Source organism: Betta splendens, chromosome 24 (genome assembly GCF_900634795.4).
Source record: "Betta splendens chromosome 24, fBetSpl5.4, whole genome shotgun sequence".
Lineage (NCBI taxonomy): Eukaryota > Metazoa > Chordata > Actinopteri > Anabantiformes > Osphronemidae > Betta > Betta splendens.
The window spans coordinates 11,577,377-11,595,367 of NC_040901.2; the positions used below are offsets into that span (position 1 = coordinate 11,577,377).

At 44.2% G+C, this 17,991-nt stretch overlaps 1 protein-coding gene across 7 annotated transcripts in view; it reads right to left on the minus strand.

Annotated features, from left to right (window-relative positions):
- Nucleotides 1–1,537: 1,537 nt before the first annotated feature.
- Nucleotides 1,538–17,991, minus strand: part of sipa1l1 (signal-induced proliferation-associated 1 like 1) — a 43,125-nt gene continuing 26,671 nt past the window's right edge. For all 7 annotated transcript variants that reach the window (XM_029140599.3, XM_029140597.3, XM_029140600.3 and 4 more), the window contains 17 exons: nt 17,424–17,527; nt 17,118–17,275; nt 12,894–13,473; nt 11,314–11,412; nt 10,986–11,161; nt 10,577–10,864; nt 10,272–10,421; nt 9,728–9,849; nt 8,182–8,279; nt 7,619–8,106; nt 7,215–7,397; nt 6,622–6,790; nt 6,278–6,512; nt 6,001–6,171; nt 5,754–5,865; nt 5,484–5,562; nt 1,538–5,261 (listed from right to left, as the gene is read on the minus strand). In XM_029140599.3, coding sequence (XP_028996432.1) covers nt 5,118–5,261; nt 5,484–5,562; nt 5,754–5,865; nt 6,001–6,171; nt 6,278–6,512; nt 6,622–6,790; nt 7,215–7,397; nt 7,619–8,106; nt 8,182–8,279; nt 9,728–9,849; nt 10,272–10,421; nt 10,577–10,864; nt 10,986–11,161; nt 11,314–11,412; nt 12,894–13,473; nt 17,118–17,275; nt 17,424–17,527 — 3,356 coding nt within the window. In that variant the 3' untranslated portion in view covers nt 1,538–5,117. The remainder of the gene's footprint in view (nt 5,262–5,483; nt 5,563–5,753; nt 5,866–6,000; nt 6,172–6,277; nt 6,513–6,621; nt 6,791–7,214; nt 7,398–7,618; nt 8,107–8,181; nt 8,280–9,727; nt 9,850–10,271; nt 10,422–10,576; nt 10,865–10,985; nt 11,162–11,313; nt 11,413–12,893; nt 13,474–17,117; nt 17,276–17,423; nt 17,528–17,991) is intronic.

Genomic DNA, 17,991 nt, shown 5'->3' on the forward strand with positions numbered 1-17,991 from the left:
TCATCATCCTCCTCATCATCACCATGTCTACTCACAGAAACTACAGCCTCCACTCTGGACCAACTGAATTATTAACAGTGAACAGGAAGTGGAAATTCCCAGTGGGGGGTGCGTGTGTTGGTAAGTGGTTGGTGGGCGTTGTCCCACATTTGGTGCCGTCTCACAGCTACTACACAGGTTTCTCTGTATAGGACCCTCAGCGAGACAGAAACCTGTAGAAAGACAGGGCTACAGACAGATGACCCTCCACATACAGACATATGAGGTGCTTATTACCTTCTGTTATCTGGGTCTGAGGGCTGTTGTACATCCACACACATGTGCACGACTCCATAGTTTGTGTTTCCACTTCTACCACAGGAGAGAGAGGGAGTTTATGCGTCAGGTCACTAAAATGAGCTTTGGGTGGTTTGTATCATCAGCCTAACAGCTATTTCTGTCCAAATTAAACCATTTAGAGGCCATTTTAATTGCCGTCATTTAAGCGCACACCTACAGAAAGCTTTTCAAATGCAAAGTCTCTTTCTGCGAGGCATCGTTAAGAGGCTAATTAAAGCTTCTCACAGGGCGTCACATCTAATTAAAACTGACATCAAATATAGAAATAGCGTCGCTGTGCAGCGAGCAGGAGTCTGGAAATCAGCAGATCACATCTCCAATAACGGCACAAACAAAGCTGTGGAACACGTCGTGAGATGACCCCCCCCCCCCACAGACACACACACACACACACACACGGGGGATAAAAGCATCTCAGGCCACACATGCAGTGTCATCAAGCCAATGCATGCCGTCTATTTATAGTGGCTTTGATGGTTTTTCTCCATTGTTTTGTTGCTGAGGTGTCAGTCTTACTGCTTATACAGCTTCTAGTCTGAGGAAAAGTTGGGAACTGTTCACAAACGCACATATAAAGCTATTAATAGGAAAACAATGCACAGCAGAATCTTTATGATAAAGTGAACAAATCTAGAGCCTCACATGGATCCAGGATAGACTCTTACAGGCCTTAGTGTCTATGATCAGACTTCAATGTAGACTCTCTCTGTACTTCAGACCCAGGTGAGCGCGCACACACACCATCTAGAAACCATCATCTCATCTAGGATAGTACCTGCAGTCAATTAGTAGAAAATCTGATACTGATCGTTTTCTTTCCTGGCTACAAATTTGAGTTGAATGATCCCAACTACTGCATCATTGTGGATTAATTTTATCCTCACTTCCTGACTTTGGTTTCAGCAGCTCCAGCTCAAATCGAGTAGGAGGTGAACAGGACGGATGGATAGGGCGAGACAGGTCCTGGCTCTGACACAGCAGTTAAAGTGCAATCAGGTGAATCAGTGTGCTAGAACAACAGGAGCCTGAGGCAGGTCCAGACCACAGACCCCACTCGCTACCGACTGACTGGAGACACAATCAGACAGTAGCTCCACAGGAGGCCGTGAAGCAGGTTCGCCTCCACTGTGGGTGTGACAGACAGCATAGAGTAAGACAGTGCTGCTACTGGCTAAAACAATGATCAGTGCAGAAAACATATTGATACAGCATTTATTTATTTCATAAACTTTAATACTGTGATCACCGCAAATGTCTTTTTCATACCTTTACATGTTACAAATACAATGGATCCAGGATGTAAACAGTATTCTTTTCATTCTGTAAAACTTCGGGTCCTCCTGAAACCGGTGCGCTTCATCTCCAGCCAGAGCAGATCATGTTACTGTTCAGTTTGTTGTCTGTCCCCACAGAGGCAAACACACAGGTTCGCTCTTAGCGACACTGAGCTGCGGCGCTTTCCTCCCCTGATGCGTTCACTGACCTTGCAAGTTGTGCTTGATTGAAAACCGGCGTCCCTACAGTACAAACAACACCCGCTCCGCCCTCACCTGATCAGCAATGCCTCAAGAAAAAGGAGTTAATTTCTTTTGGAGAGAATAAATCAAGCACCTTCCTCCGTTAGTTAGGAACTGCACTGGCAGGAAAAACGTCAGGACATCTAGACAATATTGCACAGGAATGGATAACTGCAACCTTCATAAATCCAAGACCTGTAAACACGACCCTTTATATAAAACATTGTGCAAAGGATTTCCAAAACAAGAGTTTACAAAATGGAACAATTAGACATATGCACACTCACATTTCCCATATTCTTTCAAAAGCAACAAATGAAGCAGAGGAAACAAAACAAATATACAAGCAGTCATCCAGAGCAGGCTGGAATGTGTGTGTTGGATATGTAACGTCCTACTCGATGCACACTTTTAAAGATGCGAGCAAAACATCTGCATTTGGTCATACGTCGTCTGAAAATACAAAAACGAGAGCGCTTTCCATTTACACGATACGAGACTCTGCCCATTCAAAATGTGGGCGATGACGGGCCGGTGCTCCTGGTAAACAACGGTCATGTTAAAACGATATGGATCGGGAACATTTCTGCCTGTGGCTCATCTTTTATGAAGATTCAAAAGGATTTTACATTATTGGATGATCACTAGACTAGAATTTTATTAAACTGGTATTATTTCCACCAAAGATTTGAGATACTGACCATTCATTGCGTGATAATCATCTATTTTGACTGACAGGAGATTCTTAAAACAGAACCAAGTCATCTTTACATCTTTTTCATTCACCCATCTCCCTGCAGAGCTGAATGTGGGTAACAGTAAACTTCACATCTCTTTATATTCTCTCTACATTCAGACCAGGTGCTCGGCTGTTATACGCCAAAGGGTTATAAATGCAACTGTACTGTAAGAGATTAATCCTTCAAAGGGCTCCGACGGTAACAGACGGCAAATTAAGGCTTACACCACTACTCTGAACAACGTACAACAACGTTCAAAGTACACGCTAACAACAGTGACCTGAACCTGGTACTCGTGTGTTTGGAGGAGGAAATAGCTTTGTGGCTCCTGCTCGTGCAGTGTTCAGGGACACATTTTCCTCCAGTACAATCGTATTATAGGGGCCAGCTGGTCTGAATGACATACTGCATGTAACTGAATGCAAAGGCACACACCCGGATGCATTTCCATACACTGGTCTGCTTGTGTTAAGCAAAAATATCCTTCTGGACAAGTGAGAGAAGGCCGAGCAACAGATTTCTCAGACAAACCTCTGTGAGGCCCAGTCTACAACTGGAGTATGGACTTCATTAAAAACAACAGAGTGGGCTGTGTGTGTGTGTGTGCGCGTGTGTGTGTTACCAGGTGTGCTCATGTTTCCAGATGAAGAACCTTTTTATCTGTTCCCCAGGTGCTGTTTCAAAGGCACGTCCCTGCCCTGCCTGGGAGTAAATGACCAACATGAGTGAGTGTAGGCACGGCTGGATAGACGGATGTACATTCACACTATGACGCACACTTCCACTGGTACAGGAGCTCCTGCAGTCTGTCCTGTCGTGGGTACTTTGACCTAACAATACAAGTCAGTTGTGAGCAATAACCTTCTCTTAATATTATCACGTTCCCAACAAATACTGAACCTGAGGAAAACTACAGATGTTTGAACTGAAGCACTGACAACACCCACACGAGGTTCACGCCTGATCAAAAATCAACCTGATTGTCTTTCAAAGCTGGCTTCTGATTACTCGTCCTGTCCTGCGTATTTGTGTGGCCTCGCAGATGATGTCAGACTAATTCCTGAAGAGGGATTAGAAAAATACAGTGACTGGCAGCACACGTAATAATCATGAAGTTTCCACTGGTCATCACTAGAGGGCACTGGAAGCAACACGACAGCAGGCGGGCACCACAAAATACAACAGAATACAGAATAAAAAGCATATAGTCAGGCTTCAGCCAAAAGAAAGAAAGCCATTTAAATAATATATCTAGTGACCTTTTGCTTGAGAAACTAAACACTGATGTCAGTTGTACTGTACGAGTAGAACAACTTATTTATTGTAATTATAATACAAGGAAATAAATTAGAATGGGACTAGACCCCTTTACGTTTCCCTTCCCAAAAAATGTCCATCATTCATCACGTGCCGTTTCTCTAATCCGTCTGGTAATGATGAGCGGTCTCCCTTTTCCTAAGTCGCGTTGGTCGCAGGTGTTTGTTCAGCACAAGTATTGTTGAGTGAAACGTTGACCCTGTCCCCAGAAAACCGTTCTGCTTTGTGACAGAAAGACAGGAGTCCTGATTTCTTACTATTGCTTTTAAGACACAGACGACTGCGATGGGCCACAGCGCTCTGGACACCAGTCTTGCTTTATGGCACCACTTACAGAAGGCTTCTAAAAATACTCCGCTGTCAGGTGTTAGTTTGTCCTGTTGAGACAGATGCTGTAATCCAGTTCAACTTGGTGCAGAGGGGGAAAACAACTGTACATTTCCAGGTTTCTCTCTTGTGCGAAGGCAGAACGAACTGCCCACATGATGATGGCTGTTGAGTTTTGGCTTTGAGGAGTAAACAAAACATTTGAAGGAACTCAAAGAGTCTAATCATGGCACATTTGTTTCGTACCTGACTGACTGTAAATGGCATCATGCTACCCCTCTGCTGTGACAAGTTTTGGTTTGGCACAAAACACTAACCCTTCAGATTGAAGAGACACAGGCAACACTGGGGGAGGGAGGAGGGTGGGAGATAAAAACAAAATTAAAATCAGGAAGCGAAAGATTGGAAATACGTAGCGTAGGTTGTCCAGGGGCTTGTAAAGATGTTTATGTTCACCTCCGGGATATCTGGGAAAAGCAAATTAGATTTCTTCCGAAAATGAAGGGAAAAGAGGTGCTTCCAGTTGTTGGCAAGTTTGTGATTTCTTGTTTTTGGCAGAACGAGATGATGGAAAAATGATGCCGGAATGCGTGGTCCCACAGGAAAACGGAGGCCAGTCCATCATAACAATAGTTCTCATCCTGAGAAATTTACCAGAGGGTCTGTGGAGCATGTGGAGCCCGAGAGTGATGAGCAGTAACGGCCCCCTGTTGTTTAGGGTTCAGCTTGGAGCCAACAATGCACAAGCAGAGGCTGTCCTCGTGCACATTTCTTGACAGTCTGCCTTCGACATCCAGTCTCTATGCGGGTGTGTGTTGATGTGCATGTGTGCGTTGGTGTGTGTGGACATATGTGGAGTAAAGTGTGCAGGAGGAGGTCAGTTCATATCGATGGTGTTGAAGACCCATTCTGTGAACTTCTTGAGCTTGGCAGCCGATGTCTGGGACTCCTCCTGCAGTCTCTGGTTGTCCTCCCAGAGCCTCTTAATCTGAGCCTGAAGTCGCACCTTCTCCTCACGCTCCTGAAAAAGATGGACAGCGACCGGGTCAAAAGAATAAACTCATTTCAAAGTGGCTGGTAAATGGTAAATATTTAGCCACTGTATCACATCTGTTTAAAGCTCAGACAGAGGAGGATGTGTGTCGATAAACACTGAATTTGAACAAATCAGAAAAAATGCTTATTATAGCCTAGATACGTATATGTTCCTACTGTATGCGTGTGTGCTTTGGTCTCATCCTACCTTCTTTAGATCCTCTTGCAGCATCTTTACCATCGCCTCCAGTTTAGTCACCTTTCTCTCCAGGCCTATATGACCCTCACTGTAGAAACAGAACCCATTAATAGCAGATAGGTAACACACTGTTGTTCAGAGTACTTTTTTATAATAATACATGCTGATACACTTAGCATTGCTCCAGTACAGTCATTAATATTAAGTTGACTCTGAGCAATGCAAAGACAGACTACGAGCCAAAACAAAACCTGACGTTCGTTAATACAGATGAAGTACCTAGATGATGGTCGAGACAGTGGGGCAGGCTGCAGCTCGATGTGAGGCTGCTGGGGACTTGACGCGCCGCTGCTTCGATGGTTTGAATCCCCAAACACGTAACTTCTCTGGACTGGAAGGAGAAAAATGAACTAAGCATGACAGAATGACAAAGATAAAATGCTTTGTTCGTTTTACTTTCTTTCTAATCAGTGTGAAAATGAAACAAATGGCATCAACAACATCAGTGATTAGTAATAGGTGATACCATAGTGTGTGTTTCTCTCCGTGTCAAAGGTATTTGCCACATCCACCAGGTGTGTCCACTCAAGGGGACTGTCCCTGTCTGAGGATGGCAGTGGCATCAGTTCTGGAGGGAGGGGCCCACGGTGGCGCTCAACCAGATCAACCAACGACGTGTCAGATGCAGAGAGATCTCCTATACGCAGACAAAGTTAACGAAGCCAGATGCAAATTATTGTATCAAATGTACGCCAAATTACATCTTGTGGTGACATTAACTTAAACTACTGTGTCATACTAACCATGGAGCTTCACTCCCAACTTATAGGATGGCCGTCGGAGGGGCACGCCGCGGGTGGTGGGTGAGCGCGGGAGTGTGGAGCAGCTGAAGAGAACATCAGCGCCCAGAGTCGGCTCAACCACTGAATCGCTCAGTGGAGGAAGTCGCTGGCCACGATAGATGCTCTCATCCGACAATGTACGATGGAGGGATCGACGGCGGCTGAGGGGCTGGCCTGGAGGGGATTTCTGTCCATGCTGTCAGGATTGGGAGGTAGAGGGATCACAGTATGGAAAGTGGACTCAAAAGATTCATATGCCTCAACGAATGTGTACAAAAACTCAGATCCAGGCTTTTAAGGGGTACCTTTTCCTTGTGTCGTCGTGGGGGTGGAGGGCTGTCCGGGGTACTGTGTCTCTTAACATCTTCCTCCATGGTAGATTTAGCATGAGGCTGGGGGGAGTGCATGTCTCTGAGAGAGGGTCTGGCAGCTGGAGTTGGAACAACCTCTATCCCACTCTCGCCTGGAGACTTCCTGAACACAGACACATTCACTCAGACAATCGGCTGACACAATCACGAGACCAAATGAATAAATGTGAACTGATGCATGAATACATTGTACAGTGTAATACTATTTTCTGCCACAGGGTGGTAATCAAGTAGTGTGCATGTTCTTGGGGGGGAAAAAATAAAAAAGATCAATTGGAAAGTACAGTGGGTGGACAAGTGATGGAACAAATGCAGTCTCTACTGCAGCCCTGCAATAAAGACTATCATTTTAAAGCTAGCAACATCCGATTTTGTCACCTCATTATACAAATGGGAATGCAGAAAGTACATATTGTGGTCTGATATCACAACACAACATTGGCTTAAAATCCATGAATCCAGCGTTATAAGAAAAGCAAAAACACTGTCTGTGAGACTGTTACAGCTCAAGTAACACCCATCCTTACTTGCGTGTGTCTCCAAAGTCGACAGAATTGATGGTGGAGCCAGGTTTCCTCCAGCCAATCAAATACTTGGACTGAGCTCCCTGACGAGGATAGAAGCTCTTGGGCCCAGGTGACACAGAGGACTGGGATGAAGGAGAGGTGGAAGATGATGACTCGTCTCTGGGGGAGCTGTGACCTGAATGCCTGGTAGTGATGGACAGAGTAAAATAAAAACAAAGAATGGAGAGTGAAAGGTCCAGTCATTACTGCAATGTTTAGACAATGATGTAAGGCATAGAGCGGTTTCTGCAACATTTTTAGGCAACAATGGGACATTTTCCATCTCTTCCAGATCCAAATAAATAGATTTAGACCCACCACCTTGCTGTATAGTGTAGTTTAGCTTACAAAAACTAAAGACACACCTCGAGTGTGTTGCAGCCTCACTCAGACTGTAGGTGCTGCTGTCTCTGACAAGCAGGTGAGTAGGAGGGCTTCGGCCTGTTCCTTCCAAGCTCCGTTCTCCTGGAGGTGCTGCAGCCTCAGCGGCAGCGGGTGACCTCTCCAGCATCCTGCGGCTCCCCTCGGTCGGGCTGTGCCACGGAGAAGCAGAGCGCTCCCTGCTCTCCCTGCTTCCACTGGGAGCCAGTAGGGAGGTGGCGCTGCCGTGGTGCGAGTGGGAATGCGGGTGGTGAGAGGCTCCGTAGGAGCTCGTGTCAATGCCGCTGTCCGCTGAGGCCCCTTGGAGGTAGCCGCCTCCTCCCAGGCCATTGGGCTCTGGGTCGCCCTGGTCACCGCTGGAGCCTCCACCTGCACCCAGTTCATACCATTTATCACTGTCACTGTGGCCGCCGCTGGAAGCTGTGCTGGATAGAGTGTTGCTGCTGGAGTGACCAGAGTAAGGGCTGTCCGACTGCAAATAAAACACAAGACAAAGTGTGACTTTTCAGTGAACGCTGTTTGACTACGCTGACAGAGTAGGCCTGACCTGGCTTCCCTTCTTTGGTGACAGGTGAATGACCTGCTCCTGCCTCTGGATGCGGGGCGCTCCTGAGTACCCTTGGCCAGACTTGGAGACTGGGGTTTCTGCAAAAAGATCCACAACGAGAAACTGAGCTTGGTAATGAACACATGCGCAGGCCTTGTGATGCAAACACCACTTATCGATGATTCAACAGCATTTTTGCTTCCAGGAGCTTCGCGACTCTAACAGTGTTGTTATTCTTCATCTGCCGTGTTCATTATCACTTGTAATCAACAGCAGCGCACATCAAACAGAAATTTGTCCCCAGACGGTCCGTGCTGGCTCGGTTTGTTTTGGGCAAGCTGAGCCATGTGAGAGAATTTGTGTATGTGTCCTAAAGCAAATCTCTGGGTATAAATGGGTCTGTTGTGTAATTGTGTAGATGTTATGCAAGGAGACAGAGCAGACAACTAATGACCACAACATGATTAGAGAAGCGCTAAGGGGGCATCATAACATCTGTTGGGGTGCAAGTAGTCATCTAGTAGTACCAAGTAGTCATGTCATAACTCATTTATTACTCTGCACATCTTTACACAATGACCCACAGAGCCATGTGAATATTCTGCCCTCTCTCTGACCTGTGTTATTCTGGACAACACAACATCATCTTTGATGAAAACTGGCAAGTGAAGGGGTAAAAATGGGAGGAAGTGGGAAGGTCAGAGCCCCAAACCACAAACAGCAGAGCAGACGGTGCTGGGCTGGACACTTGGCTGGCCAAGGCTGAGCTGACCCACTCTGCATTGTCCCTCCCTTAAATTAAAAGCATATATACTGTAAACAACCACAAAATTGAAGGCTATGGACTTTCCTTTGTGATTGTTGCAACCAGGAACAGGTTTAGGACATGGTTCAATGTAAGAGTCAACAATTAGCTAAAGCAACATCCAGCAGGGAATCAAAGAAGCAGGAAAAGAGCATGAAGCTTGTGTGGTTTTCAGAAACTAAGCTGGAAAACAAGACGAAAACTCCCAAAATGCATGAAAGGAATAGTCATAATTAAATGAAAGCCAGAAGACATAGCATAAAAAAGATGAACGAGAGGCAAACATAGACTGTAGTGAAAAACGAGGAGCAGGCTGGAAGCAGCAAAGGACACACAAGGATTAGGTTGGCCAGCTGTGTTAACAGGAAGGAAGGGAATGCAGTCCTGCTCCAGTTCCTTTATTTAAGAGAGAAAAGCCAAATACTATAATAGATATCACTGTTAGAACCCCTCCCTTTTCTCCATTTGCAATTCTCTGTTATTACCATTTGTCTCTTTATCCTCCTGCTTTTTGTCTCTCAGCTAAAACACTAAGATCTTCTCTGTGAAGGCAAGACAATTTATAGTTAGCGATGTAGAGGAAGATGGGAGTAAGAAAGGAGGAGGCACAAACACCTGTACACGCTCCATTTGATAATATGATCGGACCAATTACATCTCAGTAAATTACCTAGAGGAATTCATGAAATTACAATAAATAATAATAATAATAATAACTAGAATTAAACAGCATCTATTCACCTGTAGACCCTCGTTCTGATCCTCCCGCTTCCTCCATTCTTGACCAATTGGGAGTGGACTTTCCGCTCGACCCGCCCTCTCCAACAACTTCCCGTCTCTCAGAATGACGGTTGCCAACGAACCTGGTGAATGAGTGCGCGTACAGAAAATCTGTTAAATGTGGTGCCGCTGATTAAAAATGCAGAGCTAGAAATAACGGTACAATGGAGTTTGAAACATAATACATTTTCCCACAGGCTGTCGTAGGTGTAAGACAAAAAACAGATACTGTCAAAATCATTATCAGACAGACCTGCTAGGGCCTCACGCTCCCACACTAATTCAATGCACCGATACAACTGTCTAACAAATACATTTAAATGACTTTTTTTAGTTCACAAGGATCCAGCTCTACATTATAATGCATGAATGGCTCAGTTGAATCACATTCAATAAACATTTAATATCAATACTACAATAATACTCAAAGGAAATTAAGTGAAAAGGTAGAAAAAGACAAAATACAATCTTTTTTATCATAAGATCCCCGTCCACCCGTCCTTACTGCTCAGGCATGGACTTCTGTCTCCAATGAGCTGAGCTTCCAGAAGCTTCGCTGGAACAAGACAGGTTGCTGGGAGAACTTCGATTGTGAGGGGAACGTCCCAGTGCCAGGGAGGAGGCCAGGCTGTAGCTCTCACTGCCCGGAGACATTCTGGTAATTGTACAGACAAATACACAAAAAAGGAACTATAAGAATTTACTATACAGTCATTAGGAAATTGGAACTGAATGAAGACTGTTGAAAACAAAGTAAAAAGTTTACCAAATCACAAAGACATGTCATGAATGTGGCCTGAAGGCTCAAACCTCTTTGTGTCCAGGGGTCGTCCATCGCTGCTGACACTGCGTGGGATGACCGCCCCCCTCTCCAGCCTCTCAGCTGACAGGGTCTTTCCCACAGAGCTGCCCAGGCTGATGGCCCTGTTAGGAGTGTGAGGCTGTGGCGAGGCAGTCAGTGACTGTTGAGGGCTGCTGGAGGTCCTTTGCCATTTGTTGTTGTTGCTGCGGAAGGGGAACTTGTACTCAAAAGAGCCGCTGTCACTGCTGCTACTCTTGTATTCTGACACAGGCATTCGGTAGAGCTCTGAACAACCTCTGAAATGGAAGACACCGTTTTGGCACGAACTTAAATATATTCAATATAAATTAAAAAAATGGAACCAAACTTAAAATGCATACATTGATTTTATATGAATACATTATCCATTCCACCTACCTGCGTGGTGTGGCGTCGTCATGTGGAGGAATAATAACAACACGCACTGACACAGACGTCCGCAGCATATCAATCATCTGCTCATGGGTCAGTGTAGCTACAGAAACTTTGCAGATTTCTACCAATCGGCTTCCCTGACGTAGTCCTGCCTGCCAGGCGTAACCATAAGGCTCCACCTAACAGAGGGTAGCGGACAAATATAATTAATCACAGCTAAAATGTCAGCAAACAATAAATAAACAACATTTACATAGAGCATCAAAATATTAAAAGTAGTTTTTTGAGCCCAAATAGCATAGAGAAGTATAGGGCTGTGATCAATAGATACCTCAGCTACGATGCCTTCATAATTCACATGGAAGCCGAGCTGTCCAAGGCCATTTCTACGAAGCGTCATCTCCGATGTCTCGCAGCCCTTGGTCAAGAACTGGAACCAAACCCAGATAACAAGCTATTCATTAGTATGATGGGTATTGCCTTTTAAATGTTAATCCCCAGACCGTAATGAATTCAATTAAAGTTGGTTTATTGGCAGTTAACTAGGTGCTTCACTTAAGAGAAAACTTTTACAAATTTATTTGAATGGAGGGCTTGTAGCACAGGAGAAACACTTCAGAAGGGAAAAGCACATGGACAGACCTGGCAACTGCTCTGGAAAAAGCAAACACATAGTTATTCACAACTATATTTTTTATTATTTTGACACACTCCCCTTTTCTCTAGTGATAAACCTGCCTTCTTCAAGGTGCCTGCATTGCTTTGTCTGAGCAGGGCCTTGGCAAAACCTTACTAAAAGCCAAACTTCACTGTGAAGCGTGAATAAATCATGCTGCAGCCTGGCGCTCGATAAGAATTGTTATGATGCTTTCAGATGTTTCTGCATGTGAATGTGGCAGAGGAAGAAAAACAACAAGGATAAAGGGCAAATAGGATGGAAAAAAAAGTGAGCATGAGAGAGACACATGCACCGTGAGGCAGAACGCAGAGAGAGGAAGAAAAACATATTTGAAAAATCAGGTGGCTCAAGGCCACGTCTCTTCCTCTCTTTGGCACCAAGGTAATCCAAATGATTGAAGATTAAAAGCAGATGCATGAAATGCAACATGAAAGTGAGACACCTCCAAGTCCTGAGCTAAATAATGTCTGCTCAAGTATGTTTGTAAGCATGTGTGCAAATCAAATATGGTGGACTCCATCCAGGTTACATAAATACTTAATAAAAAACATCTCTCTAGCGCGTGCACACATGCACACACGCATGGAGCACGTCGGGAGAGGCTGGGGGACTTAATGTATTCTTTAGCGCTGATGATTACATAAGAAAACACTTTTTTCAAAGCAGTTTCCATGGAAACACCTAAGAAAGAGATAGCGCCACTCCACTGTGTGTAGGTGTATGATCCATTAGGAGAATGCTGTCCAGAGGTCTCTCTGAAACTCACTCACTAAGCAGCAAACGGTAATAAGACAACAGCTTTGGCATGTGCACATGAAGACGCTGTCATGGCAGAGTGACAGCCAGCAGTGAACACTGGGAGAGGGTGGGAGTGGACCAGGTGACGGTCAACAGGATTTCAGTCCATTGACATAAGAGGATGTGCGTCACCTGTACCCAGTCCTGGGTTCTACCCAGATGTCCTGTGACCCCATGGAGCTGGTTTAGTTTCACAGCTGGAGCGTTGCCATGGCGACAGGAAACATAACAGTCATTCTGCTCACACTGAAAGTGCCGTGTCAGCGCTCTCTGTATATCAGCTAGGCAGCAATGGTCTTATTTTGATTTTGAAAGAAAGTAGCAGACAGGTGAAGCAAACTACAACAACTACAGCAAATAAATTACATTATCAGTAAGAACAGAGGGCATTTAATATTATGCGTTAGTGTGAGAGCATGTGTGTGTGCGCTCACCTCCAGACGTTTGACCACTTCTTTGAAATCCTCAGTATTGTTACTGATACTCCTCAAAGACAAGCACTCCCCACGCTCGTAGAAAACCCGCAGAGATGCAGGACTGCTCAGGGACCAGCCGATCACATCCTTAGTGGCACAGTTGAACACGACTGCCTTTGCCTCCTGGTCCAACAAGATGAGAAAGTCGTTGGAGATGGCCAGAAGCGCTTCCAGCTCCCCTCCGGTCCCGGGATCTTCAGCGTACACAGGCCAAATCACCGCTCCCAGGCTGCGCAGCTCGGCCCCTACGTACGGACGGCTCTTCTCTTTTTTCTTGTGAGCCAGTGAGATGAAGGGAAACTTTCCAGATGGGTCAATGGGAGTGTTGGTGGAGTGGCGCTCAGCCAGGTCACGCAGGTACTCCTGGCGCGTCCGAGTGGCCATGGCACGGAACTTGTGCGACTTGTGAGCAGCATTTTCTGCATTGATGACCTTGGCTAGCAGGAAGTCCCGAAATACTGAGGACTTGGGGAAGGTTACGCCTTCTGGGATGGGGGGGCCGAAGGAGGGCACATCTTTGGAGCGAGTGACAGCCACGCTACAACAAAGAAGCAGACCAGGGAAAGAATCTGAAGCAATATAAGGAAACAGAAAATCTCACGAGGTAATTGTCAGTCTTTAACCTTCAGCTGAAATAAACATTTTTATTCACTATATGACTTGCAATACATCACCCCCTGTCCTTAGTATAATTTCTGTTGAATTCACTTTTGCTGCCTATTCCATATATCTAGTTTATTTCCATGCCCTGCAACTCCCTGTTGCTTTGCAGCTCTGCTCACATCTCATCTACCTTTTCCTTTCATTAGGTCCCTGCAATGGCCATCTGAGCCTGCTTTGCCCTGTCTGGTATGTCAGGAACTCAGCTGAGCAGACAAGGAGGGGAGGATAACAGGGGGAGGCGGCTATTCCTAAGCGCTTGTCTAAGAAGCCCTAGAAAACAGACAGAGAAGAGGAAAATGTGGATGTGACAGGCACAGGAGACCAAAAACAGAGGAATGACTGACTGCAGACATTTTATGAGGCAAACAGATTCAGTAACTGAATAGTTTTTGAATGGCACGAGGAGAACAATGTCTGTATGTGGTCAGCCAACCCGTCCTAGCCTTAAATGCCTCGTGTCCTAATGAGCTCAATAACAGATCCTCAGGTGATAATTACCAGCTGACAAAAGTAGCACCTCATCCCACACACTTCCCTGCTGACATGCATCAGCACACATGTTGACACCTGGATTAATAGCCTTGTCTAATAAGCAACTAGAGTCAATATGTCTCCCACATATTTCTAAACATACCTCAGAGATGCCCTGTGCTCACCTGAGACGTGCGGCGTTCAATTATACCAAGTGTCAAATGTTGACACATTATTTCCCACCTTCGCTTGTTCGTGACAGATGAAGGTAACAGAGGAAACCTTTATTTCCTGGTTGAACTAGCCTTGGACAAAACGAGGAGGAAGAAAGGAAATATGCCCACATGTGTGCAGGTGGTAGGTCAGAAAAGCATGTTAACCTAAACTCCCTGCAGTTATAGTACGAATCTGTACAAGTCTCCTTTCAATTCCTGTTGATTATTAAAATAAAAACGATTTCCATTATTCACGCTTATTTCTGCCTTCACAGAGAATCATTCAAATGGTTGAATAAAATTTGCAGCATGTTGTCAGCTCTTCTAATACATTCTGAAGCGCCCTCCCTTTTTAATGGGATGTTTTATTTATTTCTTGGTGGCTGTGAGGTTTCTTCGACCTTTAAGTCGAAAGAGAAAGTGGAAAATAAGGATTTTGCCCCAGAAACTGGAAGTGTGTCTGTGCTTCACTGTAACTCAGAAAAGCCTTTTAACTACCGGATATAACATGAACTTGTTTATTTTAGCAGTGAAAGCAATGATAACGTGACACTGGACAGCAAACATCTGTAGGACATTTCTCAATACGGATCCATAAAGTATCCATAAGACTCTGGAGCCCTAAATAAATTAATTTCTAAAGAAAAAGGTGTCCACTTCTCCCGCCCAAGTTAAAGCCGACATAATAATGAACATATTTCACCCTAATAATGTGTGTGAAAGAAACAGCTTGTAGAGAGAACAGATTTTACAGTCTTTGCAGCTTATGTGAAAGATAGAATCAGTAATAAAATCACCTTAAACTGACCTAAACAACCCTGAGCTGTTGAACCGTATATACCCAGCCTCTTAAAAAAAAAAAAAAAAAAAAAAACTATAAAGTGACAGTTCATGCAGAGTCTGACACTCGTAGGGCAAAATTCATCCAGTTCTCAGTACATGACAAATGACTTCTGCAGGCTACTTGAACGTGGAGCAGCTGAAGTGGTTATAAGCTGGCTCAACGAATGATTAAAATAAAATGTGACCTTTAATTCTTATTCTTTTCCGTCACTACAAACATCACTCTGAACATTACACTGGAGCTCTAAAAGCACTTATGCTGATCAAACACCTGTGAGTCAGTCAACCAAAGGCCAGTGACTCATGCAGGACAGAGAGAAAAGACGAGAAACAGGTGGAGGAATAAAAGCCAGAGAACAAGACAGAAAGAACATTAAAGAGTGAATGAAGGAAGTGAAGGATAAAGAGAGACCGAATTAGAAAAGGGGACGAGAGAAGCCAAAAGGAGAAGGAAAGGAGAAGGCGCTGCAGTAGGGACCGTCGAGTTCTGGGCTGTTGTGTGATACTCGTGGCAGGAGGTTTGGCAGTAGAAATGAAAGAGCACATTCCTGTGGTTTCAGTGATTTGTGGCCTTATAAATATCCAATGTGTGGGCAGATCAACTCTACCAGCATCCACGACCCGCTGCCCACCGAGCCATGGCAAGAAAAAGAAGATGTCAATACCTATTGGAGTGGGTGGCTCAGATGTATGAGTGTGAATGTGGGAAAGGTACACATACCACCAAATAGCCCTCAAAGCATCAACCATGCATGCTTTACAGTGTTTAGATTGTGTTTATTTAGAGTAATTACAGGTTCATGTTTTGGGTCCTAGTGGCATTAATGTAGTTCTATAGTCCAATGAAGTGGTACTCAGTGTTGCCTATTTTTGCTTTTAGAGCTTTCTTTAGTTGAAAGGTCATGATGTGGTGGAACAATACTGAGAAGAGGAACTGCTCTAATCAGATCATTGTGACACTAATACAAAATTAGAGAGTGATCTTTGTAGCAACACTGAGCTACACTGTAGAAATACATGGTGCTCTGGGCATATTCTGAAGAATAACTAACAGGCGATCTAAAATCCTTGCCTCACTAAACATTAATCTGTTTTGTGAAGCTCAAGGCTGTGCTGCTCTGACACCAATAAGATGTTTTTCACCTCTGAAAAAGAGCTAGATTGTATCTGCCTTATGAAGGAAAACTACAGCTCGAGTCATGCTTCCAAAATACACTCAAGGAAATAAATCTGATTACTGTTCTGACCAATTCACAATAAGGGTACATCATGTTATTGAAGCGTATGTGAACACATTCCCAGGGTTCTCACCCGTACTCTTCTTACTGCCATTATTAGTTTTTTCCTGTGCTAAACTTTTACCTACACTATATTGCATTTAAAAAGTTTCACTCCTGTAAACCTAATTCATTTAGTATGTGAATCACAGAATGAACGTGGAAATGGTATTTACTCAATATTGACTCTATGAAAAGGCTTTTTGTTTGCACTGTAACGAAGTAGCCCCATGGGGGACAATTAGGGCCTCACACAGTGTTCTCACACAGCAATTAAGACCGCCATTAGTAAGAGAGGGGTGAAGAGTCATTAAGAGCAAGATATGACACAAAACTATATAACAAGACAGGAATAAACAGAATAAAATGTTCTTTGGATCTGAAGAGTTTTAACAGGAACACGAAACAGGCAGAATTGTTTCCCATTTCGTAAAAATTACTTCAAGCTGGAACATTGCATTTTATATGACACTCCTCTGACAATGTGTTAACAACTCGTGAGCTGTAGAGAGGGCTCTCAACAGTCAGTGTCTACGCCATGCCAGAGTGATGGAGCTGCAAATGCAGAGAGAGCTATACAACTCTCAAGAGCACTATTGTTTCACTATTGTTTTAAGTAATCATGGAAAGTGATTCATGAGAAGTCATGCACATACAGCACACACTGGACATTTTGTCAAATACTGTCAAGTATACGCAGTCTTGCATCTCACCTGTAGGAGCTGTTTTCAGAACAGGGGTTATGTGCCCGCACAACCACAAAGACATGCTGAAAATGCGAGCGAATGTTTTTGGGAGTGAAGGGAAGTGCTCCGGGTTCTTGAAACACAATTGTGACGATATCATTCCCAATGTGACGTTTCCTCAGCAACTGAAAATGTAATTGAACAGCAGGAGGAACTAGAGTTATATCGTGATTCCGATTGGATCAAATTACTATGAAAAAGCTGAAAACCAAATCAAAGTATAACACCTATATATTTACCATGAATTGTAAGTGATATCTTTAGGCAACATACCTGTTGTTTATTGTTGGGAGTGTAGGGCAGCATGGTGGACACGTGGAACATGATCTCATAATCCTTGTAATTGGTGTACAAGGAGTGGGTCCCTGTCGAGTCGGCTGATGGGGATACAATTACATTAAATTATTATATTATATTACATTTACAAAATATTAAGTCCTCAACTGGAACCAACCTTAAACCACCCCGTTAAGACTTACCACATCCAAGTACTCTGACAAAAAACTCAAAGTCTTGGGGCCTAATTTCTATTACAAGGAACAAATACATATAAAATTTCAGTTTTATGTTGTCTGCGCTGCTCTGCTGTGAATGCTGATCAGAGGGCACAGTATTCATAAGCTCTGAACACTCACTAGCCATCAAAAAGGTACCTCATGTCAAAAACACCTACACAGTATGCACCTGCACTCTGTTCAGAGTGCAAAACAGACACAAGGTGTTTTAAAAGGCCAAACCTAACCTGGGGAGATTCACTTTTGTATTTAGTTTACTCTAGGTTAGTGAAACGTGTATTACAAGCCCGGCATGCAGACTCAGAGGGCTTAGGTCTCCTAAAGCA